Genomic DNA, 22,203 nt, shown 5'->3' with positions numbered 1-22,203 from the left:
CACAAACACACACACACACATACTCACAAATACACACACACACGGACAGACACATATAACAAATACACTCACACTTCACTCAATTATTCTCATTATCTAACACACACACACACACACACTCTCTCTCTCTCTCTCTCTCACACACACACACACACACAGCATATGAAAGCAGAGACAGGACGCTTTTCAGCTTCAGTTTCTCAAAGGGGGCGTCACCGAATTCGGACAAATCCATATACGCCACACCACATCTAATATGCAGATAACATCTGACCAGCAGCATAGCCCAACGTTCAGCTTTTATCTCAGGTTGACATAAGCTAACAGCCAGGCCAACAGCAAAGTGAGATCTGTATGACCAATGGTTTCTTAGTCTTTTGCTTAGCCTTTTGTGAAGGACTATGATTCTGAAATAAGGCGGCAATAACTGCACTGGTTCCTAGTGCTGCATGTAGCCTTGGGGGGGCTAGTTTAGCATTTGGGGAACCAACCATCCAAACACCGACTGTCCTAACACCTTCTTTTGCCGAGAGAGTGGGGATGTAACTTGGGCAAGACACTCTCCATAATGATCAAATTCTAGCCTAGATAGCCAGGATAGCAGATGCCTCCTCTGCTGTTATGATGGTCATTGTCGGACACGACTGACTATCATACAAACATAGGACAGCCCAACACGCTTCGTCAGTCCTTGAGTGCATGCAATATATATATATATATATATATATATATATATATATATATATATATATATCGGGTATCCCCCCAAAAAGTGAACCGCTTTTTGACAAATATTTTCTCAGTGATAGAGAAACCGAATACATTGAAAATTTTCACACAGTAACCTCAGGGTATCATCAACAAGTCTGCACAATATCTATAAGTTCGGACGCAGATTATGAGAGTATTGTCAAATTCAAAACAGCATGTCAAAAAATCCAATATCAGAGCTGTGCAATGTGACCTTCACCATGTTCATGACAGCTGCCAGGTGTTGGCATCTGTCAATCAGTGTCAGTCTAAAAATAGCCTGTCTGGGTGTCAAGTCTATTGATTTTTTTGATTTTTTTTTTATTGTCGTCTGTATCTAAAATCAGTTCTGTCCAAAGTTTCAGTTTGGAAGGATCAACCATGCCTTTGAGTGAAAGTGATAAGGTTACCATTGAAAACTGTTTCAAGGAGAAAGGCTGGGGTGGAAGAAGGATGGTAAAGGAATTTCCAGGCAAGGGGTGGAGTCATGTCACTGTAAATACACTTGTCGCTAAAATACGCACTACAGGGTCAGTAGCATATAAAATTGGCAAAATGTTCAGAGGAGAACAAGGGCCGTGTTGAGGAACTGATTCAATCCCAGGAGGAGAACCTAGGGACCCACAAATCTCTTAGAGAAGTTGCAAGCGATTTACAAGTGAGCAAGTCTTCTGTGCAAAGAATGATGAAAGAATTTTACGTGCTACTGACTGACTGGGGTGGAGAAATAAATTGGAAGATCCCACCCCCTGTTTTTGCTACTTCTTGTCTCTCGCACATGGTTTTAATTTTTAACCACCGAAGTACGTGACAGCAAACATAAATGAAATCGCTGGGAATCGTTTGAGAGGGCGTGGGCTATGCACGTGTATACCGTGCATTCAACTTTGTTCATAAATGATACTCCGCAAAACACGGACAGTTGAAAACAACAACAAATAAAACAAAAGAAAAATCATCACCATCATATTAATTTTCTCATTGAAATAAATCGATTAACCAAATCAAACGAACACAAACCAATCCATCAGCCATCTAGATCCATAACTTCAGTAAACTGAAAACTGCAAAACTAGACCATTAGTTAATCGAACTCTCAACTGCTCTATTAATTGATACGTAGTTTGACAAAGTAAAAACAACAACAAAAAAACAACAACAAAAAACCAAAACCAAACAACAACAACAACAACAAAACACACCAACAGAAACTTTCTGTTCTCACAAACAACCCCAAATCCAAACCAGTCGAACAGTCCACAGTTTCGAAATCGTAATGAGCTGTAATTCTTCAAAAGAAATAAAAGATCAATTCCAACGTAAAACTGATTTGCAGCGAAGACATCGCAACTGTTCACAGTCTTAAATTTGAGCTTGACTGGCAACCAATGGTAAGTTTTTGTTTCTTCTATACTGATGGATAGTGATGATTATGATGATGATGATGATGATGATGATGATATTGCAATGGAGGTCAACTTAGGTTGGACACGACGTAACAAGGCTGTACTCTTCTGTGCTTCCTTTCGTGTGGTGACTGGTTAGCAGGTGGTAGAATGGTAAATACGCTTATCTCCCAATACAGTGTCCGTGAGGGCCTGTGTTCGAATCCCGTTCTCGCCCTTTCCCCCACGTTTGACTGGAAAAAAAAAAAAAATGACGGGCGCAATAGCCGAGTGGTTAAAGCGTTGGACTTTCAATCTGAGGGTCCCGGGTTCGAATCACGGTGACGGCGCCTGGTGGGTAAAGGGTGGAGATTTTTCCGATTTCCCAGGTCAACACATGTGCAGACCTGCTAGTGCCTGAACCCCCTTCGTGTGTATATGCAAGCAGAAGATCAAATACGCACGTTAAAGATCCTGTAACCCATGCCAGCGTTCGGTGGGTTATGGAAACAAGAACATACCCAGCATGCGCACCCCCCCCCGAAAGCGGAGTATGGCTGCCTACATGGCGGGGTAAAAACGGTCATACACTTAAAAGCCCACTCGTGTGCATACGAGTGAACGTGGGAGTTGCAGCCCACGAACGCAGAAGAAGAAGAAGAAGAAGAAGAAGAAAAAGACTGGAAAATCAAAATGAGCGTCAAGTCATTCGGATGAGAGACGATAAACAGGGGTCCCGTGTGCGGTACACAATTGGCGCGCCGTAAATGAACTCATGGCAACAAGAGCGTTGCCCTCTGGCTAAATTCTGTAAAAAGAATTCCACTCTAATAGGTACACAAATAATATACATTCATATATACATGCACTCAACGCCTGACTAAGCGTGTTGGGTATTCCTGTTGTTGTGGCATCTGCCTATCAGATGAGGTAGAGCGTATATATATATATATATATTTGACAGATTGATGTGTTTGTTTTTCTTTTCTCTTCTCTCTCTCTCTCTCTATATATATATAGAGAGAGAGACAGACAGACAGACAGACAGACAGAGAGACATGGATTTGTCTGAACGTAGCGGCGCCTCCTTGGGAAACTGAATCTAACTAAGACAGTCAAGCTACCTGGATGGCTTTGGATCACCGACCGACAGACAGACAGACAGGCAGGCAGACAGACAAACGCTAACTCTTCCATCTCAACCTCCTGTCCTACAGCGTACAGTGAGGCAAAGCAACACATGACAGCAGCAGACAGAGCCGCACAGGACAGAGCTAGGACCACCGCCCAGTTGGCACGCAAATACCTTGTCTGGCACTACTCCTGGCTGCAAATTGAAATCGATGCCGTGGAAACATCTTCGCTTTCCAAAGGTGGTTTTTTGGGTTGTTTTTTTTCCGTTTCTTTATCCTTCTTCTCAGTTTGCGTCATTACCATCTTGTTTATGGACGACCCCCGAAAACGGAGTATGGTTGACTACACGGCGGGAGGGGGAGGGTGGGGCGGGGGGGGGGGGGGGGGGGGGGGGGGGGGGGGGGGGTAGAAACGGTCATACGCGTAAAAGCCCACTCGTGTACATGTATACGAGTGAACGGGGGGAGCTGAAAGCCCATGAATGATGAAGAAGAATTTTATGGACAATGCCAGTTTTCACGCGATTTTTTTAAATTTTTTATGATAAAGGTAAATATTGTTTGTGAGCTTTTGTTTGTTTGTTTTGTTTTGTTTGTTTGTTTTTGTTGTTGTTTTTATTTGAGCTTTATTGGGCTTTTTACATATATAGTTATCGATGGATTTCATATTACAGAAAAAGCAAAAAAAAAAAAAAAAAAGATTCGGAAATAGTGTTTCTGAAAATTCGATCAGCCTTCTGGAACTTTGTCCTTCCATGGTTACTCACAGTAACTATACTCTATTACTTTACCGAATAAAGAGATGCATCGATAAGTTACAGAAGGCGGTCAAAACAAAACAAGAAGGAAGTAATGAAGGATTCAAATGTGAAACAAATAAATCTAGCTTGATTCTGCTCCACTGAACATTGTGCACAATAAATCCTTGACACTCTGACATTAATTATACTCTGACAATTCTTACACACACACACACACACACACACACACACACACAAACACACTCGCACACACACACTCGCACACACATACACACACACACGCATGACCATCACAAAAATCTGTCTACACACCACCGAACACACACCCAGAATGTACACGTACACTATGCTCTGACAACTATGTACGAGAAAAAAAAATTGCAATGAATTTCACACACACACACACACACACACGCTAACACCCTCAATACCTCCCTGCCTCCTCCATCCACGCACGCACTCACACATTGTATACAAACACCCGCGCGCGCGCGCGCGCGTAAGCACGCATGATCACCAACACCAAACCACAAACCTTCACACACACACGCACAAAGCTCACACACACACACACACACACACACACAAAGCCAAGGCATGAAACGAAGAGCCCGATTGTAAAGTGCAGAACAGCGATCAGATTAATTAAAGGACTGTACGGTAAGAAAGAACACACGCACAAGTCGGACAGACACACACGTGTACAGGTGTGTTGACGCATGTACGTCACACTCTCAAATTACACATAACACATGCATGGATTATATACATACGCACACACAAAATCTTGACACATCTTAAACCTTTCCACTATCTTATGAATACATGTCGCGAGCTTTAAAAAAAAAAAAAAAGAAAGAAGAAAAAAGAAAGAATCAAAAGAAGAAAAATCATATGGAACAGTGTAATGATTTTTCATACTCAACATGTCAACAAATGATGAAAGTTCCACATTTGAAACGATAAAAAAAACAAAAAAAAACACTATGAGAAGGATCAGTGTTCAATGAAATCACACACATTATTGTCAGTGTTAAGTGTTGATAACGCCACGTAAAAAAAAAAAAAAAAAAAAAAAAATCGACCGAAACGAACCATACATGAGATATAGTGCACGGTTTTTGATTCACCGTTTCCATGTCCACTCAATCAAACGTAAAAAAAAAAAAAAAAAAAAAAAAAAAAAAAAATCGACCCAAACGAAATATACAAGACATTGTGAAGGGTTTCAATGTCCAAGAACCCCAAAATCACCCGCCCAACTCTTTCTTTGATCTTCATGGAGTCGAATTTGTGCACGGTTTAATTCACCGTTTCCATGTCCAAGAACTCAACAAAAAAACCTGTCCTGCTTTCTTTGATCTTCATGGAGTCGAATTTGTGCACGGTTTAATTCACCGTTTCCATGTCCAAGGAGTCGAATTTGTGCACAGTTTAATTCACCGTTTCCATGTCCAAAAACTCCAAAATCACCAGTCCTGCTCTTTCTTTGATCCTCATGGAGTCGAATTTGTGCACGGTTTAATTCACCGTTTCCATGTCCAAGAACTCCAAATCACCCGTCCCACTCTTTCTTGATCTTCATGGAGTCGAATTTGTGCACGGTTTAATTCACCGTTTCCATGTCCAAGAACTCCAAAATCACCAGTCCCGCTCATTCTCCGCTCTTTCTCCAAATCACCCATCCCACTCTTTCTTGATCTTCATGGAGTCGAATTTGTGCAGGTTTAATTCACCATTTCCATGTCTAAGAACTCCAAATCACCAGTCCTGCTCTTTTTTGATCTACATGGAGTCGAATTTCTGCACGGTTTAATTCACCGTTTCCATGTCGAAGAACTCCAAACTCACCAGTCCCACTCATTCTCCGCTCTTTCTCCAAATCACCCGTCCCACTCTTTCTTGATCTTCATGGAGTCGAATTTGTGCAGGTTTAATTCACCATTTCCATGTCTAAGAACTCCAAATCACCAGTCCTGCTCTTTTTTGATCTACATGGAGTCGAATTTCTGCACGGTTTAATTCACCGTTTCCATGTCGAAGAACTCCAAATCACCTGTCCCACTCTTTCTTGATCCTCATGGAGTCGAATTTGTGCAGGTTTAATTCACCGTTTCCATGTCCAAGACCTCCAAAATCACCAGTCCCACTCATTCTCTGCTCTTTCTCCAAATCACCCATCCCACTCTTTCTTGATCTTCATGGAGTTTAATTTGTCCACAGTTTAATTCACCGTTTCCATGTCCAAGGAGTCGAATTTCTGCACGGTTTAATTCACCGTTTCCATGTCGAAGAACTCCAAACTCACCAGTCCCACTCATTCTCCGCTCTTTCTCCAAATCACCCGTCCCGCTCCTTCTTAATCTTCACGGACTCCTTGGTACCAGGGCCCTCCTCCTCCCCTACGATAGTGACGATCTCGTTCTGCATGAAGGCCCAGGGCACGCTGGATCCAACCAGGGGGCACTTCTTTCCTGAGGGGCAGTACACCTCCGCGCCGGCGCCGGCGCCTTGCTTCTTGATGTAGTCGCGGGAGCAAGGGAAGCAGAACTTGTGGTCGGCAATAGAAGGGCACTGCACGAAGTGCGTGTCTTCCAGGCGCTCCTGGCACAGGGTGCACTTCAGCGTTTCCGCCACCCCCCCAGGAGGGCCCCCCACGGTGGATTCCGGCATGGTGCTGCTCCCCACCCCTGTGTCGGACACTGGGGGCCCAGCGGTCATGCTTGAGGTGCGGAGTCGTTGGTGCTGGTGGTTGTGGTGGTGATGGTGGTTGTGGGGGTAGTGGTTGTTGTTGTTGTTGTTGTTGGGGGATGAGCTGGAGTGACGGGACCTGTTCATCATAATAATGGTATTGATAATAATATACTACTACTTCTATTAATGATAATAACAATAATGATAATAATAACAGGTACGCTATCCAGAAATCTGCCGTTGATGCTTTACAAACTACTTTTTTTCTTTTCTTTTCTTTTTTTAAAATTAAAAAAAATATATTTCAAATATTAAATCAATACTACGTTCACATGCATAAACGCACACACACACACACACCAAAATGTGACTAACAAACTACACACACACACACACACACATTTTATCATACATATGTACATAGCTGCCAACCTCCACACACGCACAGACACACACACACTTTAACATACATATCATGTACATAGCAGCTGACCCCTCCACCACACACAATGCATACATACATTTTAACATATACATGTACATAGCAGCCACCCTCCACACACATAGGCACACACACACACACACACACGAACACACACACACATAATATATAAACACACAAATACACATTCATACACATGCTTATTACGCACGTGTACGCGTACAAAATACGTAAACACACCTGTTTCCCTGACTGCTGCAACTACTGCTTCCAGAGGGCACACTGTCGGCAGCCGCAGTCATGAGCGCCGCTATGGGGGACGGTCCAGACTGGTTGTTGTGGCTCCCCCCAGAGAAGGGGGCGGTGGCATCGGGAGGGGTGGGGGTGTGGTGGTGGCGGTGGAGGGGGGACAGGGAGGTGGAGGACGGGAGGCCTGCGTTGTTGAAGACTCCGGAGGAGGAGGAGGAGGAGGAAATGGTCAACTTGAGTGCGTCTGCCTGGTTCTGCATCCACGACATCTGACGCCGGTGATCCCCCAGCGTGGAGAGTTTGCCGAGGGCGTCATCCTCGCTGCACGGTGGGGAGGCTTTCCGCTTCCGGTCAGTGTCCGAGAGGCGGCTGTTACTTCTCCCTCCTCCTCCTCCTGCCCCCGCCGCTGCCGCAGACAACAGGGAGTGGTGGTGGTGGAGTCGGGGCAGGGGTACGGAGCTGTCCACGAAGGGTGTGGGCATGGCGTCACGCTTCAGCGGCTCCCTGAAAGCGCGTGCCGTTTCCGGCAGGAGATCACTCAGTGGGCGCCAGTCGCCGCCGTTGTGCTTCATCTCGTATTCCATGTGCTTGATCCCCGAGGGCAGAGTCTTGCCCGCACTGTCCTTGCTGTCGTTCATCATCTGTTTCGTCAGCCCTGCCAGGCTGCTGTGAACGTTGCCCGAGCCCAGCGGGTACTCCATCAACACTTTGAGTTCAAACTCACCACCACCACCACCACCACTACTACCACCGCCACCGACGCTGCCACCTTGTTTGACGGCTGCTTCGAAAGCCAGCACACGTGCAACCAACGACTGGTCTTTCTTGTGGCGCACACGGAACGGAACCACGGCTGTCAGCAAGGTGAGGGTGTCGCGAACGCCGGGGGGCAAGACTGAGGCGGAGGGCTCACTCTTTCCCCCTTCACCGTCCCTGTCCCTGTGACGGTCGTCCACCTCCATGTCTTTGCTGCCTATCCCTGGCTGGGCGAGGTGGAGGTGTCGGGGTCCCATGGCTGGCGCTGATGAGAGCTGCGTGACAGCGTGGTGGGCTCCTCCTCGGGGGCTGCCCCTGGTGAGGTCCGTGGCCCCGTGGTCCTCACCCCATCTGTGCGCCACCGCCAGGGGGGCTCCGTTCACCTGCCGCGGCTGCGTCGGGAAGTCCGCCGACAGCGACCCCATGCGAGAATCGTGCAGGGCGTGAATCCGTTCAGGACCAGTGAAGGGGTGGAGGGGGGCACCCGGGTGGTGGTGGTGGTGGTGGTGACGCCCCCCATCCGTCATGTAGTGGGGGTGGTGGTGGTGGTGGTGGTTAGGATCCGCCCCGCCCCCAACCACCTCCCCCCGATGTCTGGGCGGCATCTGTAAAGGGTGCACGGGGTGCGGCGGTTTGTTGTGGTGACCACCACCACCACCACCACCACTACCACTGCCCCCACCACTACCACCACCACCACCACCGGGGGACGGATGCTGCGTGGGGGGAGGAGGGCCTCTGCCTTCCTGGACACCGTGCACCCTTTTCATTTGCCGGGCTGCCTCGATGACCATCTCGATGCGGTCGGGGCCCTCGTAGTTGACGCAACCCCGACATACGGGCTCGGAAAAGTCGTGCAGCATTGCCCACGGGGTGCGTGGTAGGTCGCACAGGTAGCAGTGCTGGCGGTGAGCTCGCTGAGGCATGGCCATGCTCACTGAATCACTGACTGAGTCAAGTCCGGTCAATCTAGCCACAGATCACAACCACTTTTGAACCAACCGCCTCCACAACTGACAACATCACCACAGCTGCGTTGAAACCACCTAAGCAAGTACTCACACCCACCCACACACGCAAACCCCAACCAAAACAATGGCCCAACCACAGCACACACACACACACACGCGCGCGCGCGCGCGTTCTGCACACACGAGTCACAACTTACTGTCCCCAACACGGCACAGACGAAGAAATTCAGTCACACTCCACTGTTAACCCTCCCCCACCCCTACCACCAAGTAAAAAACAAAAACACACACACATAAACATATCAAAAACAAAAACAAGAAACATCTACAAAAATCCGACCCCGTTTGAAGGTAGCACAAACCGTTCGTTTTTCATTTCACAGACACATATCCACATATATATTTTTTTAGAATAGAAGAATGGGAGAATTTTTTTTTTTTTTTTTTACATATCTTCCGGGCCAAACTCGTACGTATTTTCCTGTCACAGACACAATTTCCACACAGTTTTAAGAAGAGTTAAAACGGACGGAGAAATGTTTTGAAATACCTTCCCGGCAAACACACACGACGTACGTACGGAGCAAAGTAACCGACGATAACAGACAAAACATGAGCGCAGACAGAGAGAGAGAAACACACACACCGACACAGAAACAGAACAACGTGTGCCGACGATACTCGACACACACACACACACACACACACACACACGGCCAATGCAGTGACTGACTTGACGACACGTTCGTCCGCACGCTGTCTGGCCAGACGGACAGGGAAAGCGCATGCGCCTCAAACTGCCATGGGGGGAGGGCGGAGGGGGGAGGAGGGGGAGGTGGGGAGAAAAAAAAGGAGGAAAAAGAAAAGAAAAAAAAAAAGAAGCTGAAAAAAAAAGGAAACGAACATGGCGTCGGGTGTCGACAGTGGTGTAACAGAGAAAGAGAGAGAGAGGGGGCGGCAGTGGGGGTAGGGGGTGGGAGGTTTGTGGAGAGTTGAGGGAAGGAGAGAAAGGGGAGGGGAGAAAGGGTGAGTGTTGGGGGGTGCGGGAGTGGGGGTGGGTGGGATGGGGTGGGGTGGGGTGGGGAGTAAAGAAAGAGAAAGGGAAGCCAGTCCGGTGCGTGTTATTATGTCATACTCAGTGTTTGTCACGCGCACGGACGGCGCTTACAAACACACTCACACACACACACGCGTGCGCGCGCGCGCGCGCACACACACACACACATACACACACACGCACACTTACGAACACACACACACACACACACACACACACACACACACACACACACACACACACACACACACACACACACACACACACACACTCACACACATACACACAGACACCCACCTCCACACACATGCACTGACATACACATACACTCCTCCCCCCCACACACATACACACGCAGACGTGCGCACGCAAACACACACACAGTCACACATACACACAGACACACACACACAGAGCCACACACACAGAGCCACATACACAAAGCCACACGCACTCACACACACACACATAGACACACACCTCCACACACACATACACTCACACACACATCCCCCCGCCCCATACACTAACAACGCACACACACACTCACATACACACGTACGCGCCGCGCACGCGCAAACACACACACACACACACACACACACACACACACACACACGTAGTACGAGTGGCCCAGTACAGGTCTGGCCTGGTAGTCTGACCCCTCGATGGCTGTGGCCTTGTCAGCTTGTCAAGTGCACTCCACTACTCCGCCCACCCCCCTCCAAATCCCCACCGTTCCCCTCCACACACACACACACACAGACACACACACACACACACACATTAACAGAACCACAGACAGAGGCTACGCATACACAGACAGACACAGACACAGACACAGGCACAGATACATACACACTAACACACACACACACACACGCACGCACGCACATACACACACGCGCACACACACATACACACACATAAACGCACACACACACACACACCATACACACATGTCCCCCCACACACAGGCACACATGCACGCACAGACACAGACACACACGAATGATTACACACATACACACACACGCACACACACACACACACACACACACACACACACACACACACACACGTGCGCACCGGCAGACACAGACACACGCAAACACACACACAAACACACACGCACACAGACACAGATACACGCACACACACACACAGACACACACGCACACAGACACAGATACACGCACACACACACACAGACACACACGAAACACACACACACACACACACACACACACACACACACACAGCCAAGGACACATAGACACACACCGCCAGACAGCCACACACACACACACACACACACACACAGCCCGCCACACTCAAGGTGAACGGGGAAAAAGTGAGGCCGCTTGTAATCTCCAACCTGGTGTTAAAAAAAAAAAAAGAATAAAAGGAAAAAAAAAAAAGTCTTTCGATTGTCTGGCCAATGAAATAATAAATGAGTTGAACTTTGTTTTGGAAACACGTTATCGTTCACGAATCTTGTGGGGTTTTTTGTTTGTTTGTTTGTTTGTTAGTTTTTTACTGAATGGTCAAACTTAGTGTTATTATGTGGATGAATGCTAATGCTTGTGGGGTTGTTTTGTTGTTGTTGTTGTTGTTCTCTGTGTTAGTTTCGGGCTACTTTCCCTGGGGAGATCACATCGCCACAGCTGAGTGCAGCGCCACTCTTTTATTTATTTATTTATTTTTTTTTTTTCAGTTCTGTCTGAAAGTGCCGTGTTATTTGCTTTCCCGTATCAGAGACGGAGTCGATTTTTCTGCATACTTTTCCCATGGACAACTTTTATTTCTTGTTAGAATAGAATAGAATAGAATATGTCTTTATTACCAAGTGTATCCGGGTCACAAGGAATATTGGGTGGGAATGTACGTAACAAGGTACAAACATAAATCGAAAATCATACACAAACACAGACACAGTAGAAATTAGGATACATACAAGTGCATATTAATATAAAAACTTGTGCATACTTACACATGCACACACACAGACACTCACGTTTGAACAGAAGCCGCATATTACATGTGGATGGGGCTGATGACTAGATCTTCAGGTGGATGGTTGTTGATTGCACAATTCTGTTGATCATATTGGATTAAATTTTGTTCGAGAGACAGGGCATTGACTGCTCTGTTGTTCTTGTTGTTGTTGTTGTAGTGTTGTTGTCATTGACGTGTGCTAAAGTGCATTATGTACTACTGGCAGCAGGGGCCTCGGTTTATCGTCAAAACCGTAAGACTATTTGTATTTGTATTTCTTTTTATCACAACAGATTTCTCTATGTGAAAGTCGGGCTGCTCTCCCCAGGGAGAACGCGTCGCTACACTACAGCGCCACCCAATTTGTGTGTGTGTGTATTTTTTTCTCTGCATGCCGTTAACGTAATTTGTTTTTCCTATCGAAGTGGATTTTTCTACTGAATTTTGCCAGGAACAACCCTTTTGTTGCCGTGGGTTCTTTTACGTGCGCTAAGTGCATGCTGCACACGGGACCTCGGTTTATCGTCAGAACCGTAAGACTAGAACCCAGACCACTGCTGAAAGTGAAGTGTGATGGAACTCGAACTTCTTCCTTGTCGTGTACTGACATAACCACTGGGTCCCCCAGCCACTCCCCGCCCCAGCCCCTCCCCTCCCCCCCCTCCACTCCACGTGTCGGCAAATGGGAGAGCAATCATTCATTTATCTTGTAGACATAATGGTGTAGCCCTGTTCCCCGAAACTGATTACATGACTGATGATGATTTTGATAATGATGATAATAACAATCATCACCATCATCATACACTCCATCTACACTCCATCTCGCTCACTACGATCAGCTTCGGATCCACTCTATTTTACGCATACCCAGATTCAAACTCTCGGCTGTTGGCCGCCGTTCTTTCTCTGTATCTGGACCTTGCAGTTGGAATGAACTTCCTCTTTCGCTTCTTCAAGTCTCCACACTCAGCTCTTTCAAGTGTGGCCTTAAAACCCACCTCTTCCCAGAACTGCCTCCCTTCCCTGCCTCTTCCTTGTCTTTAGTTTCTACAGTTTTAGAGTTATGCATGCGTGTGAATGACTGGTGCGAAAGCGCTTTGATTTGTCTATGCACAAGATTCAGCGCTATATGAATACCATGATTATTTATTATTATCATCATCATCATCATAAAAGTTTTTGCCATCGCAAACGATAATACTGATCCGGCTACGCGCATGTCACGCATGATTATGGACATCAAGTGCTAAGTGTCAGATTTACACACACACACACACACACACACACACACGCGCGCGCGCGCACACACACACACACACACACACACACACACACACACGCAGAAATTCCATCTGTATATATAAATATATATTTTCTCATCAAGCTTTTGACTTCCCTATTCCTTTTCCCCCCAACAAATGAAAGCACGTGATGCGAATGACTAATTCGTGGTCATTTGCGTTTCCTGTCTGTCGCATTGTTCCGTGTGTGTGTGTGTGTGTGTGTGTGTGTGTGTGTGTGTGTGTGTGTGTGTGTGTGCGTGCGTGCGTGCGTGCGTGTGTGTGTGTGTGTGTGTGTGTGTGTGTTGTCGAAAATTAAAAAAAATTGCTGAGTTTGCGGAATCAGAAGGAATTTGCAGAAATTGTGATAGGCTTTTCGATGTGAGACCGCTGATCTCAATGAAGAGTGTCTGTCACATAAACGAGGAGCGGTTTTTTTTTTTTTTTTTTTTTTTAACCCATCGATAAGGCAGCCACATTCCGTTAACGGAGGTGTGTTCGTATTTCCTTAATCCACCGAACACTGACATGCATCACGGAATATTTAACGTGTGTATTATTTTGATGTTCCACACATGTATACACAAGAAGGAGGTCCAGTCACTAGCTACGTATGTTGTTCACCTGAGAGAGATCGGAAAAAATCTCCACCCTTATTTCACCCGCAAGGCGCGTCCGGGATAAGAACTTTGAACTATCTGATTAACTCACTCAGTACGGCCAGTCCTCTCTTCTCCTCTACACAGACCCCTCGGATGTCCAGTGGGTGTCTCAATGACCCAACCTTTAGCTTCCGTCGTCAGAATTGTGGTATTCTTTGTCAACATTCACCTCTTCAGTACAAGAGCCTTCCGCTTGCAATATTTTGATGGTGGTAATTAGGGTGAAACGCTGTTAACATCTTCTCTTTCGCCGTCCGTATGGAAAGAGTTAAAAGTCCGATGCTCTAACCATTTGGCTATGGCGGCTGTCAGTTAGTAGGATTACGGTTCGTCCTCTCACTGCTTCACCTTCGTTCGTGGGCTGCAGCTCCAGAGTTCACTCGTATGTATACGAAGTGGGCTTTTTCGTGTATGACCGTTTTTACCTCGCCATTTAGGCAGTCATTCGAAACCAAGTGCTTGAGGAGACTACTACACATCTCCTACAAGGAGCACAAGACCAATGACTATGTGCAGAACCTGGTCAGCAATCTTGTTGGGCCCCAAGAACCACTGCTGGCGACTGTCAAACGACGGAAGATGGCATGGTTTGGTCACGTCATACGGCATAACACCCTCTCCAAAACCATCCTGCAAGGGACTGTAGAGGGAGGGCGCAGACGGGGGCGGCAGAGAAAGAGTTGGTCCGACAACGTCAAGGAATGAACCAAAATGACGATGCCAGATCTCCTCACGACAGCTGCCAACAGAACGGCGTGGCGAGCTATGACATCTTCCTCATGTCCCCCCAACGACCCCAGCGGTCCAGGGAATGAGTGAGTGACTCCGTTTTCACTGGCACATTGATCGCTTTCCTTTGAAAAGGTTCAGAAACGCGGGGAACATTAATTTTGGACTCATCCTGTTCAGTAAATCATCCATTTCATTGGCTCAGTCAGTATACATGAACTCAATCATCCTTATATTATTCACTCATTCGTATCATATATTCATTAGATTCGTTCAGTTCTTTTCATCTATTGCTGAACTAGAAGAAGGGAGTAGTGTGTGTGTGTGTGTGTGTGTGTGTGTGTGTGTGTGTGTGCGTGCGAGCGAGCGCGCGTGTGTGTGTTTATTTACATCAGTTTATTCATTAATTTCATTTACAATATCATTATCATTAATTAACTGAAATTATCATTTTTGACTTTTAATCATTTATTTTATCTACAATATCATTATGATTATTCACTTAAATTGTCATTAATTTTGCTTTTTTTCTTTCTTTCTTTCTTTGTATTTATTTACTTTATCATCATCATCATCATCAGTATTATCATTATCATGAGTAGGAGTAGTATCATCATTATTATCATCATTGTTTGCTTTACGTCCCCTGAAGGTCTGAATAAACACGCTGGGTTACGCTGCTGGTCAGGAATTTGCTTTGCAGAGGAGACTGATGTGGTGCAGCGTACATGGATTTGCCCGAACGCAGTGAGTAAATAAACAAGAAGACTGGACACCATGGTACGGGGGAGGAAAAAAGGGGAAGGGAGGGGGGGGGGGAGGTCAACATGATGCGTGTAGCACGGTAACAGGCACGGCGCACACGCCTAGCTGTGAGTGATTTTTCGAGTATGGTATGAACTTCCTGTCGGAAATACGAGAAGGGAAATAACTGAGGCCTACATAACATGCCCTGGCGAATGCAAGTCGTTGGTTTTGATGACTACGTCTGATCGAGGTTTCTTTCTTTTTTTTTTCTCTCCCCCCCCTCTCCCCCCTCTCGTTGTGACAATGAAAACTGGTCAAGCAGCGCATTTATTAATTTTATTTCCTTCCGTCCGTGTCTGCCCTCTTTTGTGATGAGGGGAGGAAGAACTTTTGTTGATATCCCGTTACGAACTGGGGCACAGAAATTGTATGTATTGTATTGTATTGTATTGTATTGTATTGTGTGCGTGGGACCTGCGCTGACCGGCTGTCATCGGGTTGGCCTCAGTGCATCCGTGTTCGATGATGCTATTCTGTGACGGGAAATCACTTTAATCACTGCCGGGGTCGTTGCCCCGATTTTTTTTTTTTTTTTTTTTTTTTGTGAGAGGCAAGTAGAGCCAGTTTTGAGTCAGACCAGAGAGTTCGTTTTTCCTTCTTCTTCTTCTTTCTCTTTTTTTCCATTACTTTTCGTAACAACATATTTCTGTGCGCGTGAAATTATTTGTATTTGTATTTCTCTTTTTATCACAACAGATTTCTCTGTGTGAAATTCGGGCTGCTCTCCCCAGGGAGAGCGCGTCGCTACACTACAGCGCCACCCTTTTTTTAAAAAAAATATTTTTTTCCTGCGTGCGGTTTTATTTGTTTTTCCTATCGAAGTAGATTTTTCTTCAGAATTTTGCCAGGAACAACCCTTTTGTTGCCGTAGGTTCTTGTACGTGCGCTAAGTGCATGCTGCACACGGGACCTCGGTTTATCGTCTCATCCGAATGACTAGCTTCCAGATCACCACTCAAGGTCTAGTGGAAGGGGGAGAAAATATCGGCGGCTGAGCCGTGATTCGAACCAGCGCGCTCAGATTCTCTGGCTTCCTAGGCGGACGCGTTACCTCTAGGCCATCACTCCACATATAACTGCTCTTTTTTTTTTTTTTTTAAGTGTTAATGCTATATTTTCTTCTACTGTGGTATGTATGGACTTGCGAAATTCTGGTAAGGATCATCATTGATGGTTTTTCTCATTTGAGAAATATAACCTTCACTGCAATGGACAAAAGGAAGAAGAAAAAAAAAAGGAAGAAAAAAAAGAAGGAAAAAAAAGAAAGAAAGAAAGACAGAAATCATAGCTGCTTTTACCTGGGAGATAGCGCGTCACTATAATGCAACGTTCCTAATCTTTTTACTTCTTTTTTTTTCTTCTTATTGTCTGTATATCAGTGTATTTTGTTTTATTATCAAAGTGGATTTTTTTTTTTCTACAGACTTTTGCCAGGGGCAACCCTTTTGTTACCGTGGGTTCCTTTACCTGCGCAAAGTGCATGATCCTCACAAAACCTCCGGTTTATAATCTATTCCGTAACATCTTTTTTTTTTTTTTTTTAATTTAATTTTCATTCCTGCACACTTTTGCCGTGGGTTCCTTTACGTGCGCCGAGTACGTGCTGTTCACGAGACCTCGGTTTATCGACTAATCCGAAACTTTTTTTTTTTCAGACTTTTGCCGTGGGTTCCTTTACCTGCGCCAAGTACTTGAACCTCAGCGGACCTCGGTTTTATCGTCTCACTCGAAACATCTTTTTTTTTTTCCTGGAGACTTTTGCCGTGGGTTCCTTTGCGTGTGCAAAGTTCGTGGTGCTCAGGGGAACTCGGTTTTTATCGTCTCATCCGAAACATTAGAATGTTCGTCACGTGAGTCATGATCGGCACACACTCACAGCTGTGATACACACGCTGTCACTCTGTGACACATGCACCCCGCTTTGCTCAACAAGCACGTGCTATGAATTCGTAATTCAGCTGGTAAGATACCACCGCTGGCTCTTGTCTCTTTTTGTGTGAATAGAATAGACTAGAATAGAACAGAATAGAATGGAACAGAATAGAACAGAAAATGGAATAGAATAGAATGAACCTTATTTGTCATGAGGCACACACATGCAAATGAATAGGTAGATAACCAACCAACCAGCAAACTCACTCACTAACTAACTACGAGTAACTAGTTACTGTCGGCACAGCATTCAGACAGAAAGTTCCCAAGTTTTTGAGGAACATCGATCGCTTATTAGCATCAAAGTCTCTCTCTCTGTTCAAATACCGGTTATAGCGAATGGCAGACCGAGGGTTGAGATTTCTCAGATCTCTCTCAGGTCAACAGATATGCAGACGTGCTAGTGCCTAAAACCCCTTCGAATGAAAATGCAGAAGATGAAATGTACATGTTCATGATCCATGTCGGCGTTCAATGTGCTACAGAAACAGGAACATTCCCAACATACATCCCCAATCCCGAAAACTGAGTGTGACTGCATACATGACGGGTTAAAAAAACAAACCCATACAAGTAGTAGTTGTAGAAGAAGAAGAAGCAGAAGAAGAAGAAGAAGAAGAAGCTTGAGGATTCATTTAGTTTGTAAAAGATCTCCCACGATAGTGTTGAAAAGGATGTTGCATGCTTTCTGAAGAATTATAACTGATTTGCAGACCAATTACTTGGTCTGGAACACACACACACACACACACACACACACACACATTCACACACACACACACACACGAACGTACACACAAGCACACACACACACACACACACACACACACACACACACACACACATTCACTCACACGCACACACACACACGCACACACACACACACAAACAAACAAACAAACACACAACCTGCCTCCCCATCCCATAGGCAATACCACTCGCGCGCGCGTGCACACACACACACACACACACACACACACACACACACACACACACACACACACACACGTGTAGCATTTTACATGTGTGACCGTTTTGTTATTTACCCCTCCATGTGGGCAGCCATACTCCATTTTCGGGGATATGCATGCTGGGTATGTTCATCTTTCCATATCCTACCGAATGCTGACATGCATTACAGGATCTTTAACATGCGTATTTGATCTTCTGCGTGCGTATACACACGATCCGGCATTAGCAGGTCCGCATATTTGTCAGTTGACCTGGGAGATGGGAGAAATCTTTCACCCTTTAACTCTCTCCATACGAACGGCGAAAGGGACGACGTTAACAGCGTTTCACCCCAATTACCATCATCAAAATATTGCAAGCGGAAGGCTCTTATACTGAAGAGGTGAATGTTGACAGAGAATACCACAATTCTGACGACGGAAGCTAAAGGTTGGGTCATTCAGACACCCACTGGACATCCGAGGGGTCTGTGTAGAGAAGAAGAGAGGACTGGCCGTACTGAGTGAGTTAATAACCCAGTAGGTGTGACTGGGAATCGAACACAGGAAACTGGGGTGCGAATCCAGCGCCGCTCTGACCACTCGACCACTGCACCCATCGCTGCGAGTTTTTATTCGTGATTTTTTTGTGACTGGTTTATTTCAAATCCTTTTTGGGGATATCAGTGTGTATGATACCATACAAAGTATATCATTCTGCCAGCCATGGACTTGTGACTTGGTAGATTTCGGTAGTACAGGTTTGCAACATTTAACTCTTTCGTCACCAGGTTTTATGTGTGGAAAAAAAAAAAAAACAATCCTCAGCGCCAAATATTTATGAAACGATGCTCTCATTCACAGGCTTCGGTTGATGTCAAAACAACACAGTGGACTTTTTTTAAAATTTTTTTTTTACTTCAGACTCGGTCAGGGGGCAAAGGTTAGTCATTGATCTGTTGGCGGGAAACTGGCTGCGGCTGTCAAGCTTTGTTACAATGTGAACAAGAGAGGCAAGGCCTTCAAGACTCACTTGTTATAAATTAAGTCCCCTAGCATTAATTACAGAGTAATTTCCCTTCTTTACTGTCTGCACCAAAACGTTTGCAAAATAAATAAAAATTCCATGCTTAGCAAAAGAAGTTCCTGTTTGAACAAAAAATGATAATAATGACTCCTCTTGTTGTTGTGTCGGAATAAGAGGTCAAAGTGCCAAGTTTAGAGAATACAAAAAATATAAATATAACAGTAAATGCAGTTTGCATATAATTAGGCTTCTTTTTATATTTTTTTGTGCCCATCCCAGAGGTGCAATATTGTTTTAAACAAGATGACTGGAAAGAACTGGATTTTTCCTATTTTTATGCCTAATTGTCAACTGACAAAGTATTTGCAGAGAAAATGTCAATGTTAAAGTATACCACGGACACACAGACACACACACACACACACAGACAACCGAACACCGGGTTAAAACATAGACTCACTTTGTTTACACAAGTGAGTCAAAAATGGTCTCATCAACATGGTCCCTCGTTGTCGACAAAAGTCGCCCATGGCGGTGCACTGTCTAGTCAACAAAAGCCGCCTACGGCAGTGAAAGAGTTAATGCTAATGACAACGAAAGAGAATGAAGAGTAAAACCTGAAATGATTAATGATAAGTATTTTTTTGTTTTAATTTCATTTTAGCTTCATGAGTAGCACTGCCAATTTCAGGAAAACAACTCTCAATTTTTCATCCATAATCAGCGATGACAATGGCGTGTTGTCCACACTTGGTAAGTCAATAATCAGCAAAAACGGTTCATATTTTATGTGCATGCATGCATGCGTGTGTGTCTGTGTGAGAGATAGTGTCTGATTTTCCTGTGCTTTTTCTTTTCTTTTCAGACACAATATTCTATGTCATTGTTTTCTTTGGGTTTTTTTTCTTTTCTTTAACTCCCCCCCTTTAAAAAAAAGAAGAAAAGTTCAGACATAAGCGACTGGTGTACAAAAGGAGTGCAACAGAAATAATATCTTAAAAATACGAGGAAATTTTATGTTATTCAGTGTAATTTTCGTCTTCTTTTTATTAAATCTTATTATTATTATTACTTCTTTTTTTTTTACTGCAGCCAATACTTACGTTCATACCATTTCTTTTCTATCCAAGTAATTCTGCTCCTGGATTTATCTCTTCTCTTGATCAGCCCCAAAACTATTGCATTCACGCATCTCCATGTCACAGAACACTTATCAGACTGCCCCAGGGAAAGGGGTCCTTGAAAAGGAAAGAAAAACACCACCACCAACACCACCACGACCACGACCACCAACACCACCAACAGCAACAACAACAACAACAACAAAACAAAGAAACAAAACACCAAGAGCAAGCACCAGTTGAATATTCATCAGATTCTTTATTTACGCTCGCATGTCTTTGGCTTCAAGCAGTAATCCTATTTAAAATCTGAAAATAGATGTAAATGGACCACAGAGAGACCTTGCAACCAAAATGGCAGCTGCCTTGGAACAGCGGAACAGCACGACGAAAATAGTGCCAAGGCGTGACTGGAATCTGATTGCATGGTTATAGCTGTCGACACACCTGGCACAAACACACCATGGAATCTATACGACACAGATTAGTCAGAAAAACAAACACAATCTCTGGCGCGATAAGATTACTAATTTTGATTACAAAAAAACGTTTACTTTCGCCCAGTGTAAAACTTTGGTACCGCGGAATCTACGCCTCAGCTGAGTCAGAAATAAACCCAACCACAAAGCGCTGTGCCTCGACAGGTTTATTTATTTGGATTAAATTAACGTTCGCTTTCACCCTACGTTTTGGTTTGATGCCATGTGTCCAAATGAAGAAAATCAACATAATTATGTGCAGACCTACTAGAGCCCGAAACCCTTTCGTGTGTATAATTATGCACGCAGACGATCAAATGCCCGCATTAAAGATCCTGTAACCCATGTCAGCGTTCGGTTGATTATAGATACAAGAACACACCCAGCATGCACAACCCTCTAAAACAGAGTATGGTTGCCAAAACGGCGGGGTAAAAACGGTCATACACGCAAAAGCCCACTTGTAGATGTACACTTGTGAACGTGGGAGTTGCAGCCCACGAACGCAGAAGAAGAGGAAGAAGAAGAAGAAGAAGAAAGAAGAAGCAGCAGCAGCACCTGTTTAACTCACTCAGTACGGCCACCCCTCTCTTCTTCTCTACACAGACCCCTCGGATGTCCAGTGGGTGTCTCAATGACCCAATCTTTAGCTTCCGTCGTCAGAAATGTGGTATTCTTTGTCAACATTCACCTCTTCAGTATGAGAGCCTTCCGCTTGCAATATTTTGATGGTGGTAATTGGGGTGAAACGCTGTTAACGTCTTCTCTTTCGCCGTTCGTATGGAGAGAGTTAACAAGTTTGAAATGATAGATGACACAAACAAACTTTATCTCCGCTTTTTTCCCCCTCCTTTGTTTCTGTCCGTGTGTCTCAGGACTGCAGTGGGTTAATGCTACGGGCATGATGCATCTGCTTCCCCCTCCCCCACCCTCCCCCATATCTTTTGTTCCCCCCAAAGCTCTGATATGAGATTCGGAGTCGCGTATATGGATCGGTTCGCACGCTTTGATACCACC

The 22,203-nt window shown here is 45.2% G+C and overlaps 1 protein-coding gene across 2 annotated transcripts; it reads right to left on the bottom strand.

Annotated features, from left to right (window-relative positions):
* Positions 1-6,257: 6,257 nt before the first annotated feature.
* On the bottom strand, positions 6,258-9,812 carry LOC143296080 (interferon regulatory factor 2-binding protein 1-like). 2 transcript variants are annotated; one of them, XM_076607838.1, is made up of 3 exons: positions 9,692-9,812; positions 7,406-9,139; positions 6,258-6,859 (listed from the first exon to the last, which is right to left on the bottom strand). In XM_076607838.1, exons 2-3 carry the CDS (start codon positions 9,100-9,102, stop codon positions 6,370-6,372), a joined length of 2,187 nt encoding a protein of 728 aa, XP_076463953.1. In that variant the 5' UTR covers positions 9,103-9,139; positions 9,692-9,812; the 3' UTR covers positions 6,258-6,369. The 2 variants fall into 2 exon arrangements, with proteins under 2 accessions (XP_076463953.1, XP_076463952.1); XM_076607837.1 differs by having other exon boundaries at positions 7,406-9,812.
* Positions 9,813-22,203: the final 12,391 nt, after the last annotated feature.

This window comes from Babylonia areolata, chromosome 21, assembly GCF_041734735.1.
Source record: "Babylonia areolata isolate BAREFJ2019XMU chromosome 21, ASM4173473v1, whole genome shotgun sequence".
In the NCBI taxonomy this organism is placed as follows: Eukaryota; Metazoa; Mollusca; class Gastropoda; order Neogastropoda; family Buccinidae; genus Babylonia; species Babylonia areolata.
This window is presented reverse-complemented; position numbering and strand designations above follow the sequence as displayed.